A 25,363-nucleotide genomic window follows, 5' to 3' on the forward strand; every position below is an offset into this window, starting at 1 on the left:
TACCGCTTATGGGCTCTAACCCAATCAAAGTGTTCCCAACAAATATGGGAATTATGTTTATACTTTAAGAGGGGAAAAAAAAGGGGGGGGGGGAGGGGGAAGAAGGGGATCCTATCAACTGGATAGAAACATACAGTGAAGTTGCCATCAAGACAGCATAAACCTTAAACTTGCTCCGGAGGCAAAAGCGCCTACCATCTGTTGCTCCAAGATCAAGATGCCTTTTAATTAAGTGTTTGTGCAGACCTTTTAAAGATGTAAAATAAGCGCTAACACATTATTGCTCCATACTTAAGCAAGGAGCACGTGCAGCACCATGGAAACCTTTGGAGGCAGGCCTAACTGCTTGGGGAAGGTGTTTTCTGAAGCGACTGCTTCTTTTGTTCGGAGGTATTTGCATGTAGGCAGATGACAGACCTGACAATTGCAACACTCTTCCGCCTCAAGTGCTCGTAGCAATACCAGCCAGGGAGTTAAAGCCAGCCCTCCAGAGGAGCCAGGCCAGAACGAACGCAAAACACCCCATCTCACACATGGCTCTTTTCCAGCAGGTTTGTGCTTTTCAGCTTAAAAATTAGTTTATTCCTTCCCAAAATGAACGTAAAGCAAGATGCCGAAAGGGCAGAAATATTTAAAGGAATTTTAAATACGCTTCCAAAATGATCTATAGTACAGCAGACAGATCACCCATGGGTTTTCTTCAATACCATTGAGAATTCAGGGAATTGGCATTAAAAATAAAACACTTGGTGTAACGATACGCATCAACTGGCTGCATTCCTACAAAAAGAAATGCAGCCAGCCCTGGTCTGCAGCCAGAACCAGGGCAAAACAGCACAGGAAAGGGAGCTAGTGAAAAATTATTTTAAAGAAACATAAATATATCTTTAGAGCCCTAGTACACACAGAATGAGAGAAGTCTTCAGGCTTTGGCCAAACTGAATGTACAAATGCATTCTCTATGTGCATCCTTTATCTGAAAGAATTGACCACTTCTGGATTTGGATCTGCAGCCCTAAATGTGATGATTGGATCATTTGGAGGGACCTACACTGCAGAAGATTAAACATTCAGCAGGATTACAAAGCCAAGCCTAAATTAGGAGAGCTTATGAGTTCAACTGCAAACAAGAGAGGTGCTGGAGGGAAACTTCCAACAGAGTAATGCATTTGCTCATTATGGAAATGCCTCTGCATAATCTCAACTTTCTTTGCACAGCTATGGAACGAACAAACACCCACAAAGAAGAGAAACTTGGCAAGCCTCAAACTCTCTCAAGCACAAGCCAGACAGTAATAAAAGCTTTGATCACATCCCTGTGCTGTACAAAGTCCTTCCTTCCTTTCTATGGTCAATCCAGGAATACTTAGGCATGGAAACAGATGGCCACACAACCCACTTTGCTGCATCTACTTATCAAATTGGCCTTATCCTCCAGGTGCAAAACCATTTCCCAACAAAATGCAGGGCTGCAGCACCTGCCAGAGCCCTGGGAAGCACACACCACGCGTTAGTCAGCCCCTGCTCTGCTCAGCCGCACCGCGCATGCCACACCAGCTCCCTGCCCTGCTGTTGGTACACAAGGATGTCCTCCTTGTCCTGCAGTCCCACCACCCCTTAACCAGCTTTCATCTGCCTCCTCAGCCATTACCTTGCAGCAAGTGGAGTTCTCTTCTCCTGACCCAGAAAAACACTTTTAAGCAAGCAATTAAAAGTTAACAGAGATCAGAGCCTGCGCTTTAATATTAAAGCATTGGATAGGATGCAACAGACGTCCTTCTGGACAGTGGGTTGGGTTTTTTATGTCTGTCCATCATATTATTGCACACCTGATCCTGACCACAGCCCCCAGGTGATGGGCTCCCACGGACCCAGGAATTCAGTGCGTGGCCGCCAAATATGAATTACTGAACTGATTTACATGGTGCTAAGGCTGAGAGCATGCAGAAGAGAGCCAGCAGCCACCTTGGCGTGCCTCTGCAGGGGCCTCAGCCCTGCTCCTCTCCAGCTTGCTGGGCTGCAGCATGGGAAGGTATCCTGTGCAAGGCGGCGGGAGTGGCTCCTCCATGAGCCTACAGCTGGTTAAACCTGGGAAAGGTTTCTTGTTTCCATTGGGAAGCATTAAATACCAACTCTGAGATGGTGCGATGGCTGAGGCTGAAAGCCTCGACATATCCATGTCCTACATGGGCCACATCCAGTCTCTCCTACAGCCTAGTTTTATCTCCAACTCTGTATAAAGGAGAACAGCAAAGTTACAGAGCTGAAGCTCTCATTTTTAAAACTACGAAACACATGTTGCACCTCCAGAATTTCTGTAGCCACCAGGCTTGGGACACCCGCAGCCCACAAAGCTGAGGACTCAAACCCAAAAGGACAAAGCCCTGTCTGAAGCACCCACACCACCATCCCCAGGGCAGAACCCCACCCCACAGGGAGCTCAGCGGTGCCTAACCAAGCCACACACAGCAAATCCCCACGATGATTTGCAGAAGATGAGGAAGGACAAATAAATAAATAAATAAAAAGGCAAGGAATTCTCTCTCCCTTTTGTGGGGAGGGACGGATCCAGGTTAAGAAAACTCTGACCACGGCGACTGTCTGGGGAAAGGCATTCCACTGAACTGGTTAGGCAAGGGGCTGCGGAAGGACGGCTCGCTCAGGGGCATGAAAGGAAGGTATGTACAGGGGGAGGGGGACGAGCTGCTCCATCACTGGGGACAGCACTCCTGCGGGCGAGGTCCCCGCCCAGAGCCCTGGACACGCTGCTAGGATGGTGGCAGAAGACTTCCAGACTCCGCAAGCCCCTCGAATAACACTTTTATCAGGATGCTGCCCGCTGAAGTCCTTAGCCCAAAGCAGCTTTGTTTGGGTCCAGACTAGCATCTCTCAGCATCGGTGAGCAGTTTAAAGGGAAGGTGAAGGAAAGCAATTTTGCACCTGGTACGGCAGGCTGACGGCACGCCATGAGGGCTCCAGGGCAATGCAGTTGCACCACCACACACTCGTTCCTAGAGAGAGGTCTCTAGACCCCTCCTCCCTGTAGCTCCAGGGCATTTAGTCAGTCAGGAAAAAAAAAAGTTCCTATAACATTACCTGGTTTCTAGCACTGCAGGATACAGCCTTTGAGACCACCGTTCCTCTTGAATGCAGGGAGCTGGCCACCACCCTACCACAGACCCCACGGTTGCTGGCTACATCCTTGGTCAGGGAAGAAGCTGGGGACCACGTTCTTTGGTGGGCCTCACGAATGGCAGGTGGCCCACAAGGACACACATTCAACTTACCTTCCTGGCCATCCGCAGCTCCTTCCCACGCCAGGGCCATGGCAGATACTAAACGTTCTCCACACCCACAGGGACCACCAGCCCCTCACTCCGGCTGTGCAAAAAGGCAGATCTCTGCTGGGATTTCCCAGCCTGCCTGTGGTTAACGCCATGGGAGAGGAAGGGGCACAGCCGGCAGCCTCACAGATGGGCCACCCAGGACATTGTGAAAGAGACAGTCACAAGACACACAGCCAGGGAAGGCTGCTGACTGTCTAATGTTACACCAGACCCACAAACCCTCTTCCTGTCCCCTCCAGCTTTTTTCATCCCAAGGTAGTGTCGATCACCAGTTTCTCTTAGCCCTTATTATATGCGACATAGGAATACTATTTCTTCCTTAAAAACAAGAGTGTGAGAACTACAAGGTCTTGGCTCAGCAAGAGAGAGAGCTGTAGCTCAGATGAGAGGGATTTCTTTGTCACCCACCCTTCTTCTCCAGCTCTCTCCCCAGATAGTTGCATTTTCAAGGCAATGAACACAACTGATGGGTGTTCCGCAGGGCAGAACTCATGCTCATTTTCCAGCCCGCCAATGGGACAGTTTCTTCAGGCACTGCTCTGAACACTGTAGCTCCTTCCCTACTGCCAGCTCTGTTGTGAACAAGCAACTGTACCCCCCAAAAATTAAATCATTAAAAAAAAAAAAAAAATCACAGCTCTCAGCAACACAACTCTTGGGATCAAGGACAGACATCTTTTAAGGCTGAAAGTTTCATTTTTCAGCTACAAGTTGCAAGACAGCGCAGAGCTTATTTTAAAGGCTGATAGGGATTGCCTTAAAGTCCATGTAAGGACAATTGCTTTAAATAAACCAGTCTTAATTGCTTTGCACCTATTTAAGTCTCACATGGTGGTACATTTTGAAGAAAAGCTGGCCTTGCTCTTTTCCTAAGACAAATCTAATAATAAAAAGCACTCTGCCTTGGTCTCACTGTTCATCTCCTAGGGCCCCTCTGTTTCTGCTGCATTCCTTTGTGTTTATCTGCCCTCTTCAACTCCTTGCTGCAATCAGCTGCGTGCAGCACCTCGTGTCTAGAAGTGACATGGCTGAGGTTACAGGAGAGACAGGTGCAAGGGGAGCTCTTGCCCCGAAGCTATCCAAAGGAAAAGAGAAGCTGGAGGGGAAGAGGGTTGTAAGGTATTTCAGATTAAAGCCGACAAACAGCAAACACCTTGCCCCAGGCTACACATTCTCTGCCAATGCAAGCTGCAGCGGCTGGGAGCCCCAGAAACAGCAAAGCAAACACGGACTTCTCTGCAAGGGGGAGTTGTCACCTGTCAGGGATGTTTGCAAATTTATAGGGAGGTGGTGGTGGTGGTAAGGGGAGTAAAAAGAGCTTTCCTCATTTTAAAAGACGGGCTGTTTGCACAGGTTTGCAATGCATATTTTGCTTTGTAAAGGCTTTTGTCCAGCATTCAACTGAGCAAAGGTGCTGTCTTCCACTGAAGACAAACTGGAACATTTATTAATGTACATACATTAATGTACTCTGAGCCGCTGTCTTACAGTAAGGGCGAGGATGGGATGGAATTTCCCTGCTCCCCCTTCAGCTTCTCCTGTCAGTGAAAAACACTTCTTGAAGAAGTCACTGTGCAGCTCAGTCTCTCCAGAAACGCCTCCTGCAAGGCTGGGATCAAACCCATCATAAGCAAGAGGTAATTGCATGGCAAAAGCTGCCTGCCCTCCTCTCCTAGCCTCAGCACTCACTTCAGCAGTGCTCAGAGAGGACAAGAGGAAGGGATTTTCCATTCATGTTTCACTGCACCACAGATGGGAGAGGGAGACTCTGAACAAGGGCTTCAGGTGAGCCTGTCAGCTACCACGGCGCTCTGCAAACAGCTCAGAGGAACTGGAGATGGGGAGGCTTTGTTAGCACTCAATGCAGCCAGTCCAGGTTTGAGCGTGGAAGGAGCAAAGTTTCTGCTGACAACCTTTAAACCGTTGGAGACTGTTTTTTAAGAGGACGTAGTTAGTTCAAACAGAATATTACCACCCACTTTGAAAATCTGGAGCCCCTCTAAACATGGAGAATCTTTTGGACTAGCTATTGAAGAGACACATTTTTACTGGAGCTGTGCTACGGTATTGGAAAAAGCCGAGATCCAGATGCTGACTGAAGGCTTTCACGCCACCCCTCTGTGCCCAACCCAAATGCAGAATCAAAAGATAACCAGACTTGATGTCAGTCACCTCTCCTTGTGCACTTGGATTAGCTACACCACATTAGCCAACCTCAAAGTGGCCTTTTTGCCCTTTGCAGTCTTGCAAGGAAAGATAAGAGCACTGCAGTCTCCACAGCAGTCACACCAGAGTGGCAGTAACAGATCAAACCTTCTGTCACCAGGGACTGCAATCAGTGTGACCTGGGAGCTCTTTCCTTGCAGATGCGATGCTCCAGGTTACAAACACTGCCAGGATGCAGACTGCCAACACGCATTCATTGGGCACATTAAAAATGGTGGTTGATTAGCCAGGGAATTAATTGACACAGCTTCTCAGGATGGAAACACAGAGGAACACGAAAGTTTACAGACACCAACACAAATTTCAAGCCACACATGATTTTTACCCCAAAGTATACAAAACCCAGGAAGAACAGAAATAGGACACAAACAGCTCAACCTCCTGAAATACCTCCTGCTCCAGCCTGCAAGAATAGCACCTGGCTTCTTCACCAGAGCTATTGCTAAGAAAGAGCTGGTCAGTTTGTGCCAAAGGCAATGAACCAGCAACTACCAGTGCCTCATCCGCATTCCAGTCTTGAGCCATACTGGTGAGACACCCACAGCCAAGACTTGTTACAAACACTCTCTAGCTTTGCCTATCTGGAGACAGAGGAGGAAAAAACCCAACCATGATCTGAAACCAAGTTCTCATTCTTATCTGACCTTCAAGAGAAGAAAAACCAGTGAAGAACCCATGCCCTTGGTCAGCAAAATTGCAACTGTGCCCAGAATACCAACTATTTTAACCCTGAGGCTATGTAAACTAGCTCTAAGCAGGGACGGTTGAGCAGCCAAGTGCAAGAGACTCCTCAGCTCTTCTGCTTGTTTAGCTACCTCATCCCTCTCTCCTGCCATTGCTGCAGCAGGAGAGGAGGAGCAGGTAAGGAGCTAGCCTGCTCCCCCTCACAGCCCCGGGGAGGCACAGAGGAGCAATGCCTTTCCATGGGTCACACACCGTCCAGTTTAGCCACATGTACAGAACCACTGTTCACCACCACCCGAGTCACTTGGCAGAGCCATGCTCCCAACCAGCTTCTGTGGGTGGGACACAACAGGCGAAGCAAGAAGGGACGTCCTTGGTCAGAGGCAGCGGCCACAGCTCCTCCACCAAGAGGGGGAAGATGGTCCTGGGGCAATGCAGCCAGTATAGCTCCTGCAAAAACTCCCCATCTGTCCCCAAAGGTTAAGGAAGTTCTTCTCACTACTCACCCACATTGGGTCATTCAGCTCTGTGTCCTGCACCCGGACGCAGTCCATGCTAATCTCTATTTTGTTTGTAGGGCCATTTTCAGATGGGCCATCGATGAAGTTTAAATCGATCGGCTGAACCGAGCATATTGGCCTGAAAAGAACAGAATAATGCAGTTAAAATTGGCCAAATTCTATTTTCTGCTCCCCCATGCTAGGGTGTCACCCAGGACTTAGGCATGACCACAAACCAGTCTCAGGACAAAGTAATTACTAATGAACAACTACCTCATCACCCGCTATGCTAACAGCAGCCCCTGAACAGGACAGGGCCTGGAGGGACATTTCACTTGCCTGACCAGAAAAATGAGGTAAGAGTGCAGGAGTTAAATCACTGAAAGACAGAACTTATGGAGGATTTATAGCAGTAACTGTCTCAGCATCAGTCATGGCAAGTCAGGAATGGGAACAGAGTCAGTTTTATTTCCTTCAATGGACCTGACAGGGTGAACTCTGCACCAGCTCCACCTCCTCTCCCTCCCTGGCATCAGCAAAAGAGGAAAACATGCAGCCTGGACATAGAGTAATGGCCCCATTTCCTTAGGGGAAAATGCCAGCCATCCACCTTAAGCGATCACGTGCTGAAAAGTAGTCAGCTCTGCAACCAAAGGTCTTGAAGAGAGCCAGTTTCACTGCTGATCTCTGCATCTCTTCCCCATAGCCTGGATATAGAACCTCTTGAGAGGTCAAGAGCTGTCAGTCATCACAGACTCACACCCACATCTTCTAATCAACAGGTACAGAAGACTCCAAAGCCCCCAGCATCAGTCCCCTGAGCAGCCTAATTATAGAGGCGTCCCGTCCCAAAATGCCTTTTTCCACAGGTTCCACATAAGGGCTACTTACTGTTCCAGGAAGTCCCAGATATGCTGGAGCACCTCTGGGCTGAGGAATTCCCTGGGCTGCGAGCTCTGTGACATGGTCGATCGGTAGTAACTCTCCTTCCAGGAGAAGTGGCTCGGAGTTTCTACAAACCTTAAAAAACAAAAGCAAAAAAAAAAAAAAAAAAAGAAAGAAAAGAAAAAAGAAAAAAAAGAAAAACACACACACAAAGATATGTTGAATGCATGAGCCCAACTTGATGAAAACCCATAAATAGAAGCTATTGTGTGAAAAAGGAGACATGCTGAATGCCTGGAACATTCACAGCTGTACAACACACATTCCACACTGCTGCAGATGCTGTATTTAGACGGGAGAGAATTTGGCCACCCTGCCCAATAAGTTAAATACCCCTCAGAGTCCACTGGGATGCTGCATCATAAGAATCCCAGAGGAAAAAAAAAAGCCACCTTCCGTTTTACCCCCAAATAATCAACTTTCCATATAAAGCAGGTAGTCTTTGCAGCAGGTTAAGCACCTAAGCAGTGTGCAATTCCACTGTCCCTAGCTGGTCGCTCCTCTAGATTGCATGCCCTCGGATGATTTAGGTGACTTCTCCTACACTGCAGCTGAGGTCTTAGTCTAAAATAAGTATTTTTTTAAAAATTTGAATAATAATAATTTTTTTTTTAAAATCTTATTTTTGCTTTATTTTCTATGGAAATAAGTTCCATCACGTCAGATTATATCTGCTTGTCTACTGCCTTCTCACTTCCAATAACTTCTGAGCCTGATGGGCTGATTTCCGCCAGATCTACTAATTACCTTGGCCATTTTTATCCCCTTAAGCTCCCACAAGCCTCACAGAAATAGGTGGGCCCAAGAGGAGCAGTGACGAAGCCAGAGCACTCGTGCTTTCCACAGCTGCACATTCTCATCCCACTGGCCAATTTCTAAATTCAAACGCAGCAGCTTTTACAGCCGTGTCAAAATACTCAACGGCTGCAAGGATGTAAGGGGGGGTGGGAGGAATTTCTTGAGTATATTTGCAGTTGACAAAAACTCTTGGTTCAACTTTAATTAGAGTACGAGGCAGGTGACTGCCTTTCCTGCTACAAGGACAGGGGCACCCTGCAAAATTTTCATATAAAAGAGTTGTTTCGGCACAATGCAAGTGAACGAGCCGCGCTCCCTGCCAGGGGAACGGCTGTGGCAGGAGCCAGGGCTATAAATGGATTCCAAAGAGAATTGGACTAACATTTGGTTTGGCACATTTCGGTGCTGTTCAACACAATGGTCTAAACAACTTGCAAGGAAGACCCTAATTTCTTAAGCTGCCAAAATTAAGAGAGCGTTTCAGAGGGAAGATGACACTATAGTTGTTCTTTTCCTCTATTTTTTCCTGAAGTATCTATTTCTTGCTGCTGTCAGCGAGGGATCTAGCGCTCTCTACTGAATTTGTATGGCCTCTTATGTTTTGAGGATGACTCTGGTCTGCAAAAAGCAGGGCTTTCCTCACCTCTGCTGCCCACAGAACTGCATGCTCTTTGAAAAGCACAGTCTTCCTAAGCTAATAGAAATCAAAGCGATTTCAGCGCCCAGAGCCATAGCTGGGCATGCCTCAAAACAGGTGAAAGTATCACTTCAGTTGCTCATCCTTTTTGTGATTAACAAAAAAAACCCCAACATCCTTTAAAAGTTCACGAACAGCTAAAGACAGAAATAAAATTCAGAAGTGTCATAGCTAATAGCTCTGTCTCACAGATGTGAGCACATACCCACACTACATGTGAATAAATCACAAAGCTTCTGAGAAGAGCAGTTATCCCACAAAGTACCAGAAATTACTCCTTTCAAGCTTTCAGTCTGGTAAGACACTTTCAAGAGTGCCATACTGAGACCCAGAGAACAGATCTGGCCTGAAGTCTGCTATATAAGCTGTGAACCAACGCTACCATGAGCTTTGGAGGACAGCAATGGGAAGTGCATGCTCCTCAACCCACTCCACCGCTAAACCCGCAGACCCCAGGCACTGCTCGATACTCTGCACCCGGTCCTGACCTCCAAGGAACAGGCAGAGAAACCCCACAATGGGTTCTCCAAAGCCACCAAAGGGCTCGCTTTTAACAATTATTTACCACTTATCACAACTACCCTTGACTTGAACACTAAAAATCACTTTTTAGGAATTCATTGCCAAGGTAGCAACAACCACCGTCCACACCAGCTCGCTACTATGTACACAGGAACCAACTTCACCAAAAAGAGTTATTAAAAAAACCAGACCTTCCTCAGAGACCTTCTTTCCTTCAAAAAGTCTCAGTGCAATGAGGTTCCTGCATGCCATGACATGCCCCAGCTTTGGTTCACAGCTGCACGAAGTCCGAGGTCTCAAGAAGGCAAAGCAACTCAGTTCCGCCCTGCCTGCTCTGGCCCTTGTGGTCCCATTCAGCAGCAAAGCAGAAGTTGCTTATCATCAACCTACCCCAACCAAGCACTCTTCACAGTGCCCACAGCCTGCAGCACAGGAGAGGAAGGAGATATTAGCTGCACAGACTGATAAAGCCAGGTTTGTTATTCTACGCCTCTGAAGCTAACAAAGCTGTTGGAAAGAGTCACACCAGTTGAGGACACAACCAGTACATCCCTGTACTAAACACAACTCCAGATTTCTCCAGAGAGGCATTTTCCAGCTGTCTTATCTTTATCCCTGTACCCAACCAAGCTCCTGGCTTACTGTTTCTAAGAAAAGCATTATCAGATTTTACCTGATGGCCAGAAAGGCACGTTTCCCTATACCAAGCAAGAGAAGTTCCCTGGTTAATGCTTTCACAGAAGCAATATTTGAGAGACTCCTTCAACGCTCTCTGCAACACCTTTTACTACCCGTACAGCTCTATTTCCAAAGGAGGCTGCAGGATTAGGTGGCCAACCTTGGCAAGGCACCTGTGAGAAAGCTATAGCATTACAGAGGTAGCGAGCATTGCTTTTTACTCAGTTTGGTGCATCGTGCTCTCAGGTGGGAAAGAGCTGTCAAGCCGCAAGAAAAATCAACTTCAGTTCAGCACAAAGCTACATGCAAGCTAAACTGTCTCCTTCCCTGTCATCTTAATAAAATCTAAACCTAGGGCCATTTTCCTTAACAAACAGCCTTCAGCATAGAGGAGCAGCCTCTGTCTACTAAACAGCATACCTAAGTGCCCAAATTTGCTCTTCCACAAGAAAATAACAGCTAAAGCCTAAGCAAGATCTATGCATAAATTTCACTAGTTAGTTGTCTTTTCCCACATCAGCAAACGCTCTAGCTTCAGTAAAATAATCCCCAAGTGCCTAAAGTTAATCACAAGATAGCAGGAGTTTGCATTGTTCAAATTGCTCCTACCAGCTGCTTTTTTTATTAACAGACATTTAAACAACATCCCTTTACCCACAACCACCTATCCCAAAGTGCATCCCAGGAGATAACACTACCAAACACAGCCTGTTATACCAAACTACTGAATACTACAGGACAAAGCATGGTAGTAAGCCTTGCCTAGCTTGCCCTCTGCTTTAACTCTACAAGCTAATTCCCTGCATGAACTGCTGAAATAGTTGGCAGGCAGCTTGCCACAAGCAGAGAGTACTAACTGCACCAGGTTGGAACTACAGAGGGACTCACGGCCCCCATCACACTGCAAGCTGAATAGGACATTGCACCCACAAGCCCCTCCTTTAAAAACCACCAGGGGATTATTAATTAACAGAAATAGCAGGTTAAATCTTCTCTGAGAAGCAGCACCTCACCAAGAGCACAGGGTTTCCTGGCACAGTACTAGAACACTGTTCCTGAACCACTGAATCCCAGGACAGGTTTCAGCCAGCAATGCACTCCCACTGAGGTCTAGCTCAGCTCCATCCTATTTATTTTGCTGAAGCAAGAGCAGCCCAGACTCCAGGTGAAAGCACTTTTCCAGATTCACTTGGTGGGCTGAAGCCTCGGGCACACTGATTGTTTTGCTGCCTCCTGATCATTTCCCCAGAAGTGCTGTGTTACAGCCCACCGGAGTGGGACTGCATCCCAGCTGATTCAGTTTGCCATCACACTTATGAGTGAGATCTCTGCAAAATATGCCAATGAGAGCAACATGCCCCTGTAGCTGTGCCCACATGGCACTCAATTTCAGAGCCCCCCAGAAGGCTGGGAATGTTAAACTTCACAAAAAAAAAAACCCTCTAAACAAAACCCACCCCACCAAAAACGAACAACCAAACAAAAAAACCCTGGCAAGCACAGCATTTGCCTTTCATAAGCTTTAGCCCATCTGCACAGGTATTGCCTTTCCCTGGAGCCGAGGGTCCCAACACAGGTGGAAACAAAGCCCTGACTGCTTGGCCCAGCGTGACATAAACTGGTGGCAAACCAGAGAGAAAACAAGACGTTTCTGCTCCAACTACCTCACTCTAAGCACATGCTTCCACTCTTCACCACATTTTCCCCCTTCCTACCTTCACATCAAAGACATTAAAGAAAAGCAACAAAAGAAAACAAAAAAAACCAAATCACTTTTCACAGCAGAAAACAATGACAGAAAACTATTAACTATTGCAATGCAGCAGTACTTCTCACCCAAAAAGCCACCTTTCACTGCAAACAACCTTTCTTAGAAAGGGCTAAACCCAAAACAACAAGGCTTAACTTACCACTGGGGAAAAAGACACAAGCTCCTGAAGAAAGCAAGACCTAAGTTTGGTACGGAGCATGCACAGCCCCTCCTCTGTAGCTTTAACCTTAAAGGCAGATGCCACCTGCTTTCACTGATACAGGGTCAGAGCTGATGCAGGGTGCAGCTCAAGCACCACTGGGGCACATGTGTGAGTCCAGCAATGTCCTTCCAAAAATAAGAAAGACTGTCACAACCAAGAGATAGCATGGTTTTCTTTGGTTTTTCATCCAAAACGGGCTTAGAGCTTCAACACTCTGAACTGCCCCCGGGTTAATAGTAGAGTTTATGGGGAAACCAGAAATGGATAAGGTATCTCAGTGAAGCTGCTGTGTTGGGTTTCAAGAGATCCAAGCGCCTCCAGTTCTCCTTAGCTTCCCTCGGAAGCTGGAGCTCTGGGGTGGTTTGTGTTTTTCCCGCATGGTGTGCAAATTCTTGGAAACTATCAGTGTGGTTTATAGATGCCAAACTTCATGGCTTGATATTCGTGTAAAGCCACAGTGTAAAATCTTGTGAGAAGAAATCTTTCACAGTAGGGACGAGCAAAATGATTTGGAGCTTTTTTTCTGCTTGTTGCCAAAGTTACAGGACGTTGCTTTCTGCTTCTCTCCACTAAATGTCTATCAATGGTGTACAATTTTCTGTCACTGGGTCTGTAGTCCTCAGTCAGTGGACAAGCAGATGGGGCCAAAGAAGTCTGTCTTTGTAAGCTACAGATTTTGCTGTTTTTTCACAAGATATATTCCTCTAAAGGACATCTACTCTTATGAAGAAAGCACTTCCACATTATACAGACGAACCCAAAGAATAATTAATATTTTCTAAATAATGATATCTAATATGGCTCATTTTATTCATAGCTCTCAAAGTGCTCTACAAAGGAAGACAGTGTAATTACTCCCATTTTACCTGTGGGAAAACTAAGGCACCAGGAGGTCATAGGATTACTCATTGTTACTCAGCAAGCCAGTTGTGCAGCCAGAAATACAACCTTGGTCACCTGAGTCCCAGTCTGGTGCTGCTCAAAAAGGAACTAGATAAATTAAAAAAAGCCTTCATTTCTTTTGGTAGAGTATGCACTGCATTTCCTAGAGCAAGAAACCCGCAAACTTCGTTTATCTTCAAGCACCAAAATGCTGATGCCCAGGAATGAAAATCAAGGCTGCAGAAATGCTGTGACCGGCTTTAAGCCACACTCAGAGTTCAGTGTGGAAGCAGAATTCAAACCCAGATACCCGGACTAAAACCTACTCTTTCTTCCTGGATGCTTACAGCAGTTAACCACTTAACAGCCCTTAATTCATGCACAGATTAATACATTAGCCCTCAACCATCACGGGGTGTGGGCCACATAGAAAAGTAAGTTACAGAGCAGAGAAGTCGGCAGCCTCAGCTCCATCTCCATCAATCCCAATCCACGTGCTGTTCCCTGCCTTCTCTGGTTACACCTTGAAGTGCATCAAAAGCAATGGTAAACAAACAATTTAAAGTTCATGAGCATTACACTTAATTGCCTGAATCTTGGTGCTAGTTGTATTTTTAGCTCTTGAGTGGGGAGGGGGCTCCTTTTCGGACCGCACCGTTAAAACTTGAGGAACTTGGCAGCCCTTATCCTGCTGGAATTCCCCCCGCTCTGCATTTTAACACTGCAGTGATTTGTAGACATCGCTACCTAATGAAGCTCACAGCTGTGCAAGAGGAGAAGGAAGCGGGGTCTGGCAGCACGGGACAAGCGTGCGCCTGGCGGGCAGTGTCATCTGGAATTCCCCGAAGTGTAGAGCACGCTTGTCCCCCATGGCCGCATCAGCCACCCTCAGCTGGCAAAACACACCCTGGAAGCACCCGTTAGAGACCTTTGGTAATCAAACAGGTTCATTGCTGTAAACAGGGGGGCCAAAATGAAAGCCAAATGGTAGACAGGCAGGCTCTCAACCCCCTCAGAGAGGAGATTGCTGTTGAATTTCAGGGATCTGTATTGCACCTCTATCTATGCCTCTTTCTGTGTCTACTTCATCAACAAGCAGCCCCCCTTCCCAGCATGAACTGCACTGTACTATGCATTTTCCTGTTTCTTTCTCTGCCTGATGCCATATTCCAAGGTCTTGTCTCATGTGAGCCCAAAAGAGACTGACTCCCGTCCTGGCAGAGGCAGGTCCTGCTGAACTGCACTCACAAGTATTTATTCTCCTTTAGATTTCCAGCCCAGCTTTCAGATTTAGCTTTTTAAAATCTAGACTTCCAGCAATTTCTTTAAATCCCTCAGATTTTCCTTCCACATAACACTGCTCCTATGTGTGAGTCCTAGAAAACATCTCTAGAAGAAGACTGATGGATGCATGGGTTTGGAATGGCGAATGTAAGGAATAACAAATACTGACAAACAGGATTTTTTTGAGACAGAATATAACTTTCACCTATGGTTCAAATGCCCATTCTTTTTTCAGATCCCACATTTTTCAGATGTTTCCCAGATCTGATATCTCACTAAAAAACATGTGGACAGCAGCAGGGGTTATGGGGAGGGGCAGCTGAGAGAAAAGCAGCACAGAGATGTGCATTAGAAAATGAAAGAAGCTAACTGCCCGAAGGGTGAACCCTGATCTCAGAAGTAGCCACCAACCAAGAAGATATGGGGAACACAAGAAGGAAGCAGGAGTGACAGTGGCGAAGGGCTCTGTGACACTGCCGGTGTCCTACAGCATCTGTTGAGCACAGCCTAGGGAGGACTGTTAGCTTCTTCCTATTCTCTAGGCAAATGACACTTGTATTGCGCACGCGCTGTTTCAACTGTGAGATATAAGATATTTAGAGGAATTAAAGCAATTCTGTCTCAGAGGAATGCTGTGTTGCTTATAAAAACTCTGTGTTCTGCTAGCATCTACAGTAACAGTGCTTCCCGATCTCCTTGTGACTTAGATTTCTCTTTTGGAAGCATATGTATGTGAGCTGAATAGAAAGGGGTAGGAAGGGATGGTTCGGCTTTCCAGTTGCTCTTTACTCGAGACTTCAGTGTGCGGGCAAGACTGACCTATATCAAAGAAAGTGAAACTGGCTGCACAGAATGATCCTCCCAATTCACCATGCTGCAAAACACAAGGGGGATTTTTTTCCATTCATCATCTTCTTTCAGTTAGAATCATCTTGAGTAAGACTATGCCTACAGTGGATGCACCATTTGCAGCTTTGCGGCAGCCCCTCAAAGCACATTATATCACTGCAGCCCTGGGCCCCACGCCAGCGCCCTGCTCCAGCACTGGCAGCAGAGCTCCTTTGGGAGAAAAAGGCTCCCTCTGCGCTCCCATTGCTACCATGCCGAAGGGTTCCCAGCTTGGGCACGGCATGGCCTACTCCCTGCAAACTGCTGGGAAGGGCTTCTGGAAGCAGAACGAGTTCAGAGTGCTATCAGTAACCCCCGCAGCCCGGGAACCCACCGCATCTCCTATCTACATCTCATCACATCTGCTATCTACATGTCATCACTATCAGCCCAACAACAGTGACCACTTCTACATAATAGAGGCATTTCTTTGTCCTCAGGGCTTCAGGCAGCTAATCACTCCACCAGCACTAGAGGCACAGTCCCCTAATTGTTGCAGCAAGTCACCCCTAATATTTTTTTTTTCCTCCAAGGATTCCTTCAGCATCTTGTGAACTTTCCCAGACCTCTCTTATCTCCCACTCAAGCTTGGACACCCCCTTCTCCACCCTCCCCTTCTCACCCATCCTTGGAAACTACCTCCTCACCCAGCCACGGACATCCCCTCCCCTTCTGCTCAGCCCTGACACCCACTCCCTTTCTCAGCAGGGGCCGAGAGAGATGGAGCTCTGGCCAAGGTGAAAGCACTGCCACAGCAATTTCTCCACCTGCCCACTGCAATTGGTGCTTTCCAGCCTGGGGTACAGAGCCCTCATAACCTCCAGAAGACCACCCAGGAGCCTGAGCAACCTGTGTTGGGAAGCCCAGAGTTAGAGTGCAAGCCTGGAGCTCAGGACACCCAGCTCAACCCCTGGCCCCTGGGTGACCTGTCCGTCTTTGCCCTTCCATTCCTGAGGTATAGCAGTGCCACCAACTTTGTAAAGCACACAGAGACCTGTTGACCATCAGTGTATTTCCAGGGAAGCATGGTCCCGAGTCTTTCCAAATTTAAATAATAAAAGAAAATTTAAATCTCCATCCATTTTAAAAAAAAACATTAAACCCAAAACCAATTAAAAAGCAGTTGCAATTATATTATTTTGTAACTCACTTTTCCAGTCAATCCCTTCCCCAAACCTATTTGCAGCCATGGTTAAAAGCAGTGCCCATCTGGAGAGGGAGGAGTCAGAGCTGCTGGGCAGAGGTGAGAGCTTTTACTGCAGTAAGCGAGAAAGTCTTCTCAAAAGCAACACGAGTGGAAAATCCAGGCCCAGCCCTCAAAATTCTGAGGTATTTTTGACCCAAGTCCAAAAATAAGTATTGTAAGATAAACTTTACAGGCAAACTGTTCAGAAGCCACAAAACATTTTCAAGTCCATTTAAAAAAAAAAAAAATCCCTTTGATCTGAATAATAGACATCATTTGCTCGGTTTTAGATACCCAGCTGAGAACATGCATTTGGGTCTACCTTTCAAAGTTTACACAAGACTTTTTGCAGCCAGCCAGCTCTGATAGTTTTACAGCAGGACAAACGGAGTGATGCCTCCTCCCCTTGGCGCAGGAGAGGATAAGCACAGATCTCTGCTGAGAGGTGCTGCCTCCAGCCCTGCTGCCACATGCCAACCTCTGCTGCCCAGCTGCAGTTACAATTAAAGACAAGAGAGACCATCTTTTGTGCCTCTGGAGGGACTGCCTAACCCCGAACCACCCCGTGACCCACTCATCCACCATCCATAATGGTTTGCAGCAGGTGCCTGGGGCCATATCCACAAGCTGCCAGGGAAGAAGGAGACTCAGAAATCTCTGCTGTTGCATTCTGCTGCACAGTATGAGGAGACCCCTCATCTTTTCTGGAGGAGGAGGGGGGAAAAGGCAGGTGTTAAATGCCTAGAGCAGCCTAAAACAGCTAACAGTGTCCTTTCCAGTTATCCAGATCTCTGCAGCACCGGGGAATATTAGAAGAAAAGAAAGCAATAGCCCCAGAAATGAAAGCGGGTGAGGTCGTTTTCAAGAGATGACAGTCATGACAAAATACAGCTATTACAGGCCTTCATTACTACTCTTCTGTAGTGATTTTAGGTACATAATAAAGAAAATTGAAAAGTTCTGAAAAGGCGATGGCCAGAAATCTGACCTTCCTGAAGCTTGCTGAATCAAATTCCCCCTTTTGAGCTTTGCTCATCAGTATTTTTCCTGCGAGCACAGCATTTAGCCAATAACAATATCTACAGCAGTTCATTGCTGTCTATTTTTCACAAGGAGGTTGCTTTCAGTATTTCCCACAGGAAATGGGGCTCTCTTAACTATTGTCTGCTGAAATTTTGCAGTGTTGAGTGCAACCAGCATCTCTCAAGTTTCACTAGTCTACCTCCATCACACCGACAGACCACAACACAGAATGAGAAATTACTTTATTTATTACAGATGGTAAAATAATTCAGCCAAGCGCATCAGAGTCAGGGTGTCAGGAACTGGCTCTCATTAGATACTACAAGGCTCTGAAAGGGGCCAGAGCTAGGGGGGGGAAAAAAAAACCCAAACCCAACAGAAAAGTTCCATTTGCAGCCAGGGCACCCAGCAAGGAAAGACCTCAGCTACATCCACACCGCTGGTCTGGCCCGGGTTCAAGGTCTGGTTTGTGTACTATCCCTTATCTACATGCAAGCACATTTTTCAGACATGGCCCTGGCCTGAGCTCTGGGCTGTCTGGAGAGGAAATGACTGTGAGTACTGTTGAGCACAACCTCTCATTTTATGTAGCGTGGACAAGTCAGGCATGGTCTAGGCTGAGCTTCCTACAGTCCAGTCCACCACCAAATGTCCTGAGCTCATCTTTTCCTAAGGACTGTGCGCCATCAGAGCACGTTCCAGCTGCAGGCAGCACATCTCCAAGCAAACCTGAGAGAAATCCCTGGATCAAGGGATCGCCACGAGCATGACTGGTCCCCCAAACCAGGGACACACACTGTGCTGGGTAGCTGCTATGGAGATCTCTTTGGGTTCCTGACTGGCTTGCTGCTTAACACAATAAAAATGAGATTACGTGGTGCAAAGAGCAACTGTTACAGTCTAGGGAGCAAAGCCAGAGCAGTATTTCTCCCAGAGAGTAACAGGGTTAAACCAGAAAAAACCCCACCCACATTAGTTTGTACCTCTTTTAAAAGGCACAGTCAGAACCCAACATCATCTCACATGCAATGCTCATGCCTGCAGAGATGAAATCAGGCTCAGTGCTTCTCCCAGGGAGTGCATAAATGAAGCATCATCTGAGGAACTCTCACACCGCTGATTTACATGCTCCAGACCATGGTATACAGATAGCACCCAGTTAAGCAGATAACAGGTCATTTCAAGCACGGTATTCTCTATTTAGTGGCAGATACACATAGAAGTATAGTGTATGGGAACTGATGGAGTGACTCTACTATTAGATATGGTGCATTTACGTTAAGTCCTTCCAAGGCAGCTCCACAGAAGCTGTGAACACTCAGTGCAGCATGCAGCTGCTCCTGAACATGAGATGCGTGTGCCTCATCCAGCCTGCTGCTGCGAGGCTTAGTGGAAAAAGAGGAGACTTTTGCAGCATGTGACCATGGACTTTGGAAAACCAGGTAAGCCCAGCTCAAATCTCCAGGTGTCAGACTGCCCTCCATGTCCCTGGGATGAAGATGCTGGGTATAGATTTGTGGGTCAGGACCAAGGTGCTCAGGGGGCTGTGCTCTCAGATCTGGTCTTGGCAATGGGCTAAATTGAGCACCTGTCCTCACACTCCTGCACCAAACACCATTTCTGGGGTGTTTCCAGCCAGCAGGAGAGAGTAAGGGGCTTCTGCCTTTCATTCTCCCTGGTAGGGAGGTTTCAATCCCCTCCAAACCTTTCCCAAGCACTGACACCATCCAAAACCCTCCAGAGACAAACAAAATGAGAGATGCAGGATTCACCTCCCTCCCACCTCTGCTACAACTGCATCCGCTGAACTGAGTGCGCTTTTCTTGACCAAACCAACGGGAATACCCGGACTCCACGGCGTAGCAGAGGCACACACAGCATGGGCTTTTCTGGCTGTGCTTGCAGCCCCAATTGCTCCTGCTGGGGTTGCAGCTCTGCAAGATGCTCTGAGCTCTGTTTAAAGCCTGGCACAGGTTTCCTGCAAGCAGCCTCTTCCCTGCTTGCACCATATCACTATCAGTAGCGTTAAGGGCATATGGTCCCCAGGACACTAACACGCTCTGCCAAGAACAGAGTTTCTTTTAAACTTGCTAAGACTTGAACCTTTTTGATGTGTGAAGGAATCAGATCCTCTCTCTGCTAGGGTCGCCCCAAGAGTTCCTGGGGTTTGTTTGCCCAAGTGCTTGGTGTGCTGCAGCTACAACCCCGGGGAAGGCACTGGGCACCCCTGCATGCCAAGCAGCAGGCGCCAAGTTGCTGCTATCCCCATTCATACAGGACAGGCATTCCCTAAATTTGGCCACCGTGAGAAGGTGGCAGGGAGAGGCTGGTGAGGGGACATCCCACACGGCCCCCCACCAGGAGGAAGCAAAGCAAGAGAAATCATGTGGCCCGTGCTGATTTTCAGCCCTGGGATACTATGCGTGGCAGGGCATTTAGTCATATAAATACAGTCAGAGAGGAGAGGGACAGCTTCCCCAGACAGAGAACATGAAATATGTGATTCTTTTTTAGGACAGGAAGGTCTCAGACTGTCTACTGCAAAACACTCATGACATTTTGAGTTGAGCCAGGTAAGACTCTTGGCTCCCTAAGGCACCTACTCTTACGAAAGCTGCTTCAGTCTTTAGTTACACAAATTCTTTTCTCTATGAACTGCTCAGGGGACTTAACAAGTCCCTCTCTCAAACTCTTTTGAGAAGGTTGAATTTTACAAAAATATAAAATAAATCATCACGATAATACAGAAAGTCCCCAGAACTCTTTAGAAGCAGGAAACTGTAAACAGCAACATCGTGTGTTTCAGTAAATAATTAAAATGCAAAACAGAAATGCCAGCAGAGCAGATGTTAGGTGCAGATTCCTGTAATATGAATTTTGTTGAAGCTCCCACTTGTTACCCCCACAGCCAACCTGCTAAATCTGATGTGTTTTGGGTGATAAACAATAACTTCCATTCCCCACCCCTGCCACCAGTGTTACTCCTATGGGAAAATGAAGTCTTCTGCTAAATACCATGCTGGCTGCATTTTTCAGCATATAGCAGCTCTGTGGCAGGCCAGCTATTGCTAAGTCCAAGGGCAGAGAATCCTTCTCTCAAAAATAAGAGCACTTGCAAAAACCTTTCTCTGTGTCACAAAATAGCTGCAAGACAGGGCAGATGAAGGACAAAGAATTAAGAGCAGATTATAGTCCTGGAAGACAGGAACAAGTGAACTGTTTATCAGAAACACTGCTGGTGTGTAAGGGAACGCTACCTGGAGTGCTCACAGGATCTTCACTTTTGCAACTATGCCTGGTGCTAAGAAATTACAGGGTTGGCTCCCTATAATTTTATCAATACATTGCCACACCTAATGTGATTTATGATTTTTGCTTGTGATTATCTTAAAGTAGTAGCTCCTAGAGTGCTATGAATACATTAGTCTCCTGTTCCATCAAAAACAGGAATGATGTTTCCAGCCTGTATATTTTAAGAGGAAAATTCACAAACATGACCAGCTAAACTTGGAAAACAGTGTAAAGGAATTTCGTTGTTTAACATTAAGATTTTTAATCCTGTAATATTTGACCACCCAATGCCTGTGTTAACTCTCAGAGCCAGCTGAACTACCATTTCACAGCTGTCACAGCCACCTCATAGACCCCGTTGACAGCAAGCACAGCAATCCCACTGCTTTGCCCCACCAGCTCTGGCTCCTACTTCTGAGTTTAGAGGCAGACACTGCGGGCAATACACAGCTGAGCAGCTGCTGCTTGCAGCGTTCAGCTCACCAGCACACTGCAAGCTTCTTTCCATGCATTTTTTCAGCATGTGTTGACTTAGGTGCTTATCAACATTACTAAACTAGACAGGCATTGAACAACCCAGTGCAAGGTTTTGTAAGCACACTTATTTTTATGCTGCAAAGAGCTTATTGAATCCCTGATCACTTACTGCAGGGTTTCCCCCTTCTCACTCTTGGAGGTGGCTGTTCTCTTTATAGCTCCATGCACTAACTGAATTCCCCTTGCTTACGTGCATCTGTATTTATCACATCAGGCCACCTGTGGCATTCAAACACCTGACTGGAGATGACTCAGCAGCAAAACCCTGTGGGGAGATGGTCTGCTACACAGTAGTAAGTGATTACAAACAGGCACCAAAACCTCCCAAGTAAGCCCTAGGAACAGATACAGATGTTTTCATGAAGCTGTCTAAGCAGATGGAAGGATATTATCTATCTATTATCAGCAGACCTAGTCAAACAGACCTCAGAAATCTATTATAGTGAAACATTTTCCTTCTGATTATTTCAGTTTTGATCATGGGCTACAAATTTTTAAACTTAACAGAAGTCAAAATTTGTATGGCAGTGTCACCATTGGCTCCCACCACAATGCCCATGTTCCCATGAAGGTTTTCACAGAAGTGCAAAACTAGCTTAGAGCCATGCACTGAATTAAAAGCCAAGTTTCCTTGATCTCTTCCTCATCCAAGACCCTCCTTCCTCCCCCATGCCTTGTGACACCTATGGACTTTTTTTTTAACAAGGGTTCAGTACTCCTTTGGACACTTGTTGGATGTCAGAGGGTTTTGTTTTTCCCAAAATCGAAGCTGAGCCCTTCTGCTCTGTATCAGGCCAGAAATCCTTGTGTTTGTTGAGAGGAGCCATTGCAAGTTAGCTTGTAGCAGAAGGTACCATGCAAAACAGCAGGGGATTATAACTTATAACATGTACGATGAACACCCTAAACATCTCTGAACAAATGAGCTATTGAGAACTTGCTTCTTTAAATTTCTTCAGTATTTTTGGAAGTTGAGCAACATCCTATGAATTAGGTATTCTCTCCTCACAGTAAAAAGGACCACATGAAAGACTTCACATATTCTCCTTACAGTCCTTTGAGATCTGGGAAAAAACAGAAAACAGTCGATTTGGTTCCACTTTAATCCTTTAAGCAGCACTAAAAGGACCTCCAAGCAGACAAATATTTTGTCTTGAGGGGCACTCTTGAGGGGCCTCATTGGCCCCTTCAAAAAACTTGAACTTGACTCGTTTTGAAGAGGAAAAGAGAAAAGTGCTGTCTTTGGCAATGACTGCGAAGGGGTTGCAACATCCTCAGCACAATGACGTCTCTGACATAGAGCAAAGAGGTCCAGCGGGGACAAAACGGAGGAGGGCAGTGGGAACGAGGAGACTGCAGGGGCTCTGCCAGAAAGAAAAGAACTGAAAAGGCTTTAACATGCTGCTCTTGAGCGGTGTTTTGCAAGGATCCTACCTTCTAATCCCATCTTCTGATGAGAATGCAGTATAAGAACAGGAGAGGAACCAAAGAACAGACCTCGAAGATGAGATAAATACCCTCCCCTCCTCACCACCAGCAGCGCACGTCCTTGGCAAGGTGCCGGGGACAGCTGAGAGGTCCCATGCTAGCAGCATGTCCTCCCTGCAGAGCTGCTCTGCAAAGCCCTCCCGCCTGTGAGGCCACCCTGCGATAGCTGTGTCTCGGCACACTGCGTGCTGTCCCCTTGTGCACGTCCCGCTCCAGCTGGGGACCCTCCCCCGGGGGATTTCTACTGGGGTGACAGCACAGCCATGAAGGTGACCACCACCTCACAGGAGAGATCACTGGGGCCAGTAAGAAAAGCACCTCCCCGACTCCCCTCCACCTTTTCTTCCTGTGTGGAGCCAATTCTGCTCCTCCAGAAGTCACCGGCTGCTCTGAGCACACCACAAGCTGTTCAGAACAATTTCTGGCCCCTCTCTGAGTCTTTGGAAAGTACCTGCTGTATCACTGGCTGTTTCTGCAAATAGATCTATACCAAGTCACGTGGCTTTCCTTACTTGGCTTCAGGTCTTTCTGCCAACATGGCAAATTCGGGCTCCTATCTCAAAGGTGAAGGCAGATGAGATTTGTCCACCCTGTCATAGCAGGAGTTCAGTTATTCTTCAGTAAAGCCTAATACGAGGAAAGGGAAAAAGCGTGCAGTTGTCCAAATGCAAGGATTCTGCAGAGCCTGCACATGGGATGAAACACCCCTGCAAGACATTACCCTATGATAGCTTAAGCAAAGCTCTGTCACGATGTCACCCAGCTAATACCCGAGTGAAAGGAGAGCTGCTTACAACAGCATTGGTTCACGACCATGAAGGGGCACAGCACACTGCTGCCTGGGATCAGGAGGGGCAGCCAGGACATTTTGCCTGAATGTGCCCCTCCCAACGCAAAGGGAGGAAATCTGCTCTTTCATTACTGCCTGTTACTAATGATGAGCACTGGGTGCAGTGAGTTTTTCACCTTTGTGCTGCATTGCAAGCATTAACATTGGCGAGACTCCTATCTGATAATTGCAGTCTGTTTCCCAGCCCCGTTTGATAAGTGTGGGAACCAATGAAGAAAGGTGAAGCGACACGTGCAATGCCGACGAAAGATCCTTTTGAACCCAGGAGCTCTGGCTGGCTAGAACTAGACCCCGCTCACCAAATAGCACCCAACAGATGATGCTGCCACAGCCCATGCCCTGCCCTCCCCTCCCTTCCATGCCCCAACTCATTTCTGACAGAGTTTCCTTCATTGTCTTCTAAAAAATAGATTTTTTTTTTTTCTACGTACCTGGTTGGGGGTTGTTTGATTTTTTTTTTTTTGGCAACCCCCCCAAAACCCAGGACAGTGTCTGAGAAATCAGGTTTCCAGCACGGATGCTGCAGAGACCAGAGGATTTCAGGGTTGTTCCTCGAGCCTCTGTTATTAGTGAGATTTGGGAGGCTGGGCTGTATCACATTGTGCTGAGAATACAAAGCCAGAAATGAAAGAGGAAAGAGCAGTTTGTGTGAGAGGTCTTTCATTCAAAAGGGAGGAGTGAGCCACAGTGAATGCCTTCAACACATCAGCAATGCAAAATCCTGAGGCCACCAATTAGCCTGGGCATGGGGAGAGGGGCGAGCAGAGCAGGCAGGACCATAGTCGGGTGCACCAGCAGGTGCAATCCCAACAGCCCCAAAAGAAGAGAGCTCCTGGGTAGAACACAGCCTAATGACCATTATTTCCAAGAACACAAGTAACTTATCCGTAAACATCACTCCCCCAACCAGGCATTAGCTGAAAAAAAAAGCTGCTTTGGAGAAAGAGACTAATTACATAGCTCTTAACAGCTGGACTTTGATCATAATTACAGTGCCTTCTTCATCTTACATCAGTGACTTTCAACTGCAGCTAGGTGGGCACTTCTCAGAAGGTGGAAATCCTGCCTGTTTCAGATAGTCAGCTCATTTTATGACTCAGAGCTAACCCAGGTTTGCTGCAGCACAGGATGAGCTCCCACGGTACCATCCAAACAAGTAATTCACAGGGGTCAGCGACTTGGCACTTCAACGCAGGTGCTTCTGTCCTTACAGCAGCACCTTCCCAGGCCCGGGAGCCAGAGCACTGAGCCTGCTTTATCACTGATTTCAAGCATTTCATGCAAATCCCTTTATAAAGGAAGCAGAAGTAGAAAAACTTTGAGGTTTTTGCTGAACTCTGCTATTGCTGAATTTTAGCATCTCTTAGCTCTTTCTGTTTAAGAAGAGGAAAGATGAGCATGCTCAGGATGTACCTTTCCAACCTCACTTCAGACATTCACATGCTACATTTGCATCCCTCACTTCTGCACAGGGATGTACATCCCCGTCAGTGCCCAGTGCCCCCCTGCCCCTCTCTCAGCCGGGCTGCAGCTCCAGCACTGAACTCCAGTGCCCACAGCAACA

General features: G+C 47.0%; 1 protein-coding gene across 2 annotated transcripts in view; it reads right to left on the minus strand.

Moving 5' to 3' along the window:
- Positions 1-25,363, minus strand: part of TP63 (tumor protein p63) — a 107,251-nt gene that overhangs the window by 78,853 nt on the left and 3,035 nt on the right. For both annotated transcript variants that reach the window (XM_050902359.1, XM_050902358.1), the window contains exons 2-3: positions 7,649-7,777; positions 6,764-6,896 (exon numbers count right to left, since the gene is read on the minus strand). In XM_050902359.1, coding sequence (XP_050758316.1) covers positions 6,764-6,896; positions 7,649-7,777 — 262 coding nt within the window. The remainder of the gene's footprint in view (positions 1-6,763; positions 6,897-7,648; positions 7,778-25,363) is intronic.

The sequence above is a fragment of the Gymnogyps californianus genome, chromosome 10 (assembly GCF_018139145.2).
Source record: "Gymnogyps californianus isolate 813 chromosome 10, ASM1813914v2, whole genome shotgun sequence".
Taxonomy (NCBI): Eukaryota; Metazoa; Chordata; class Aves; order Accipitriformes; family Cathartidae; genus Gymnogyps; species Gymnogyps californianus.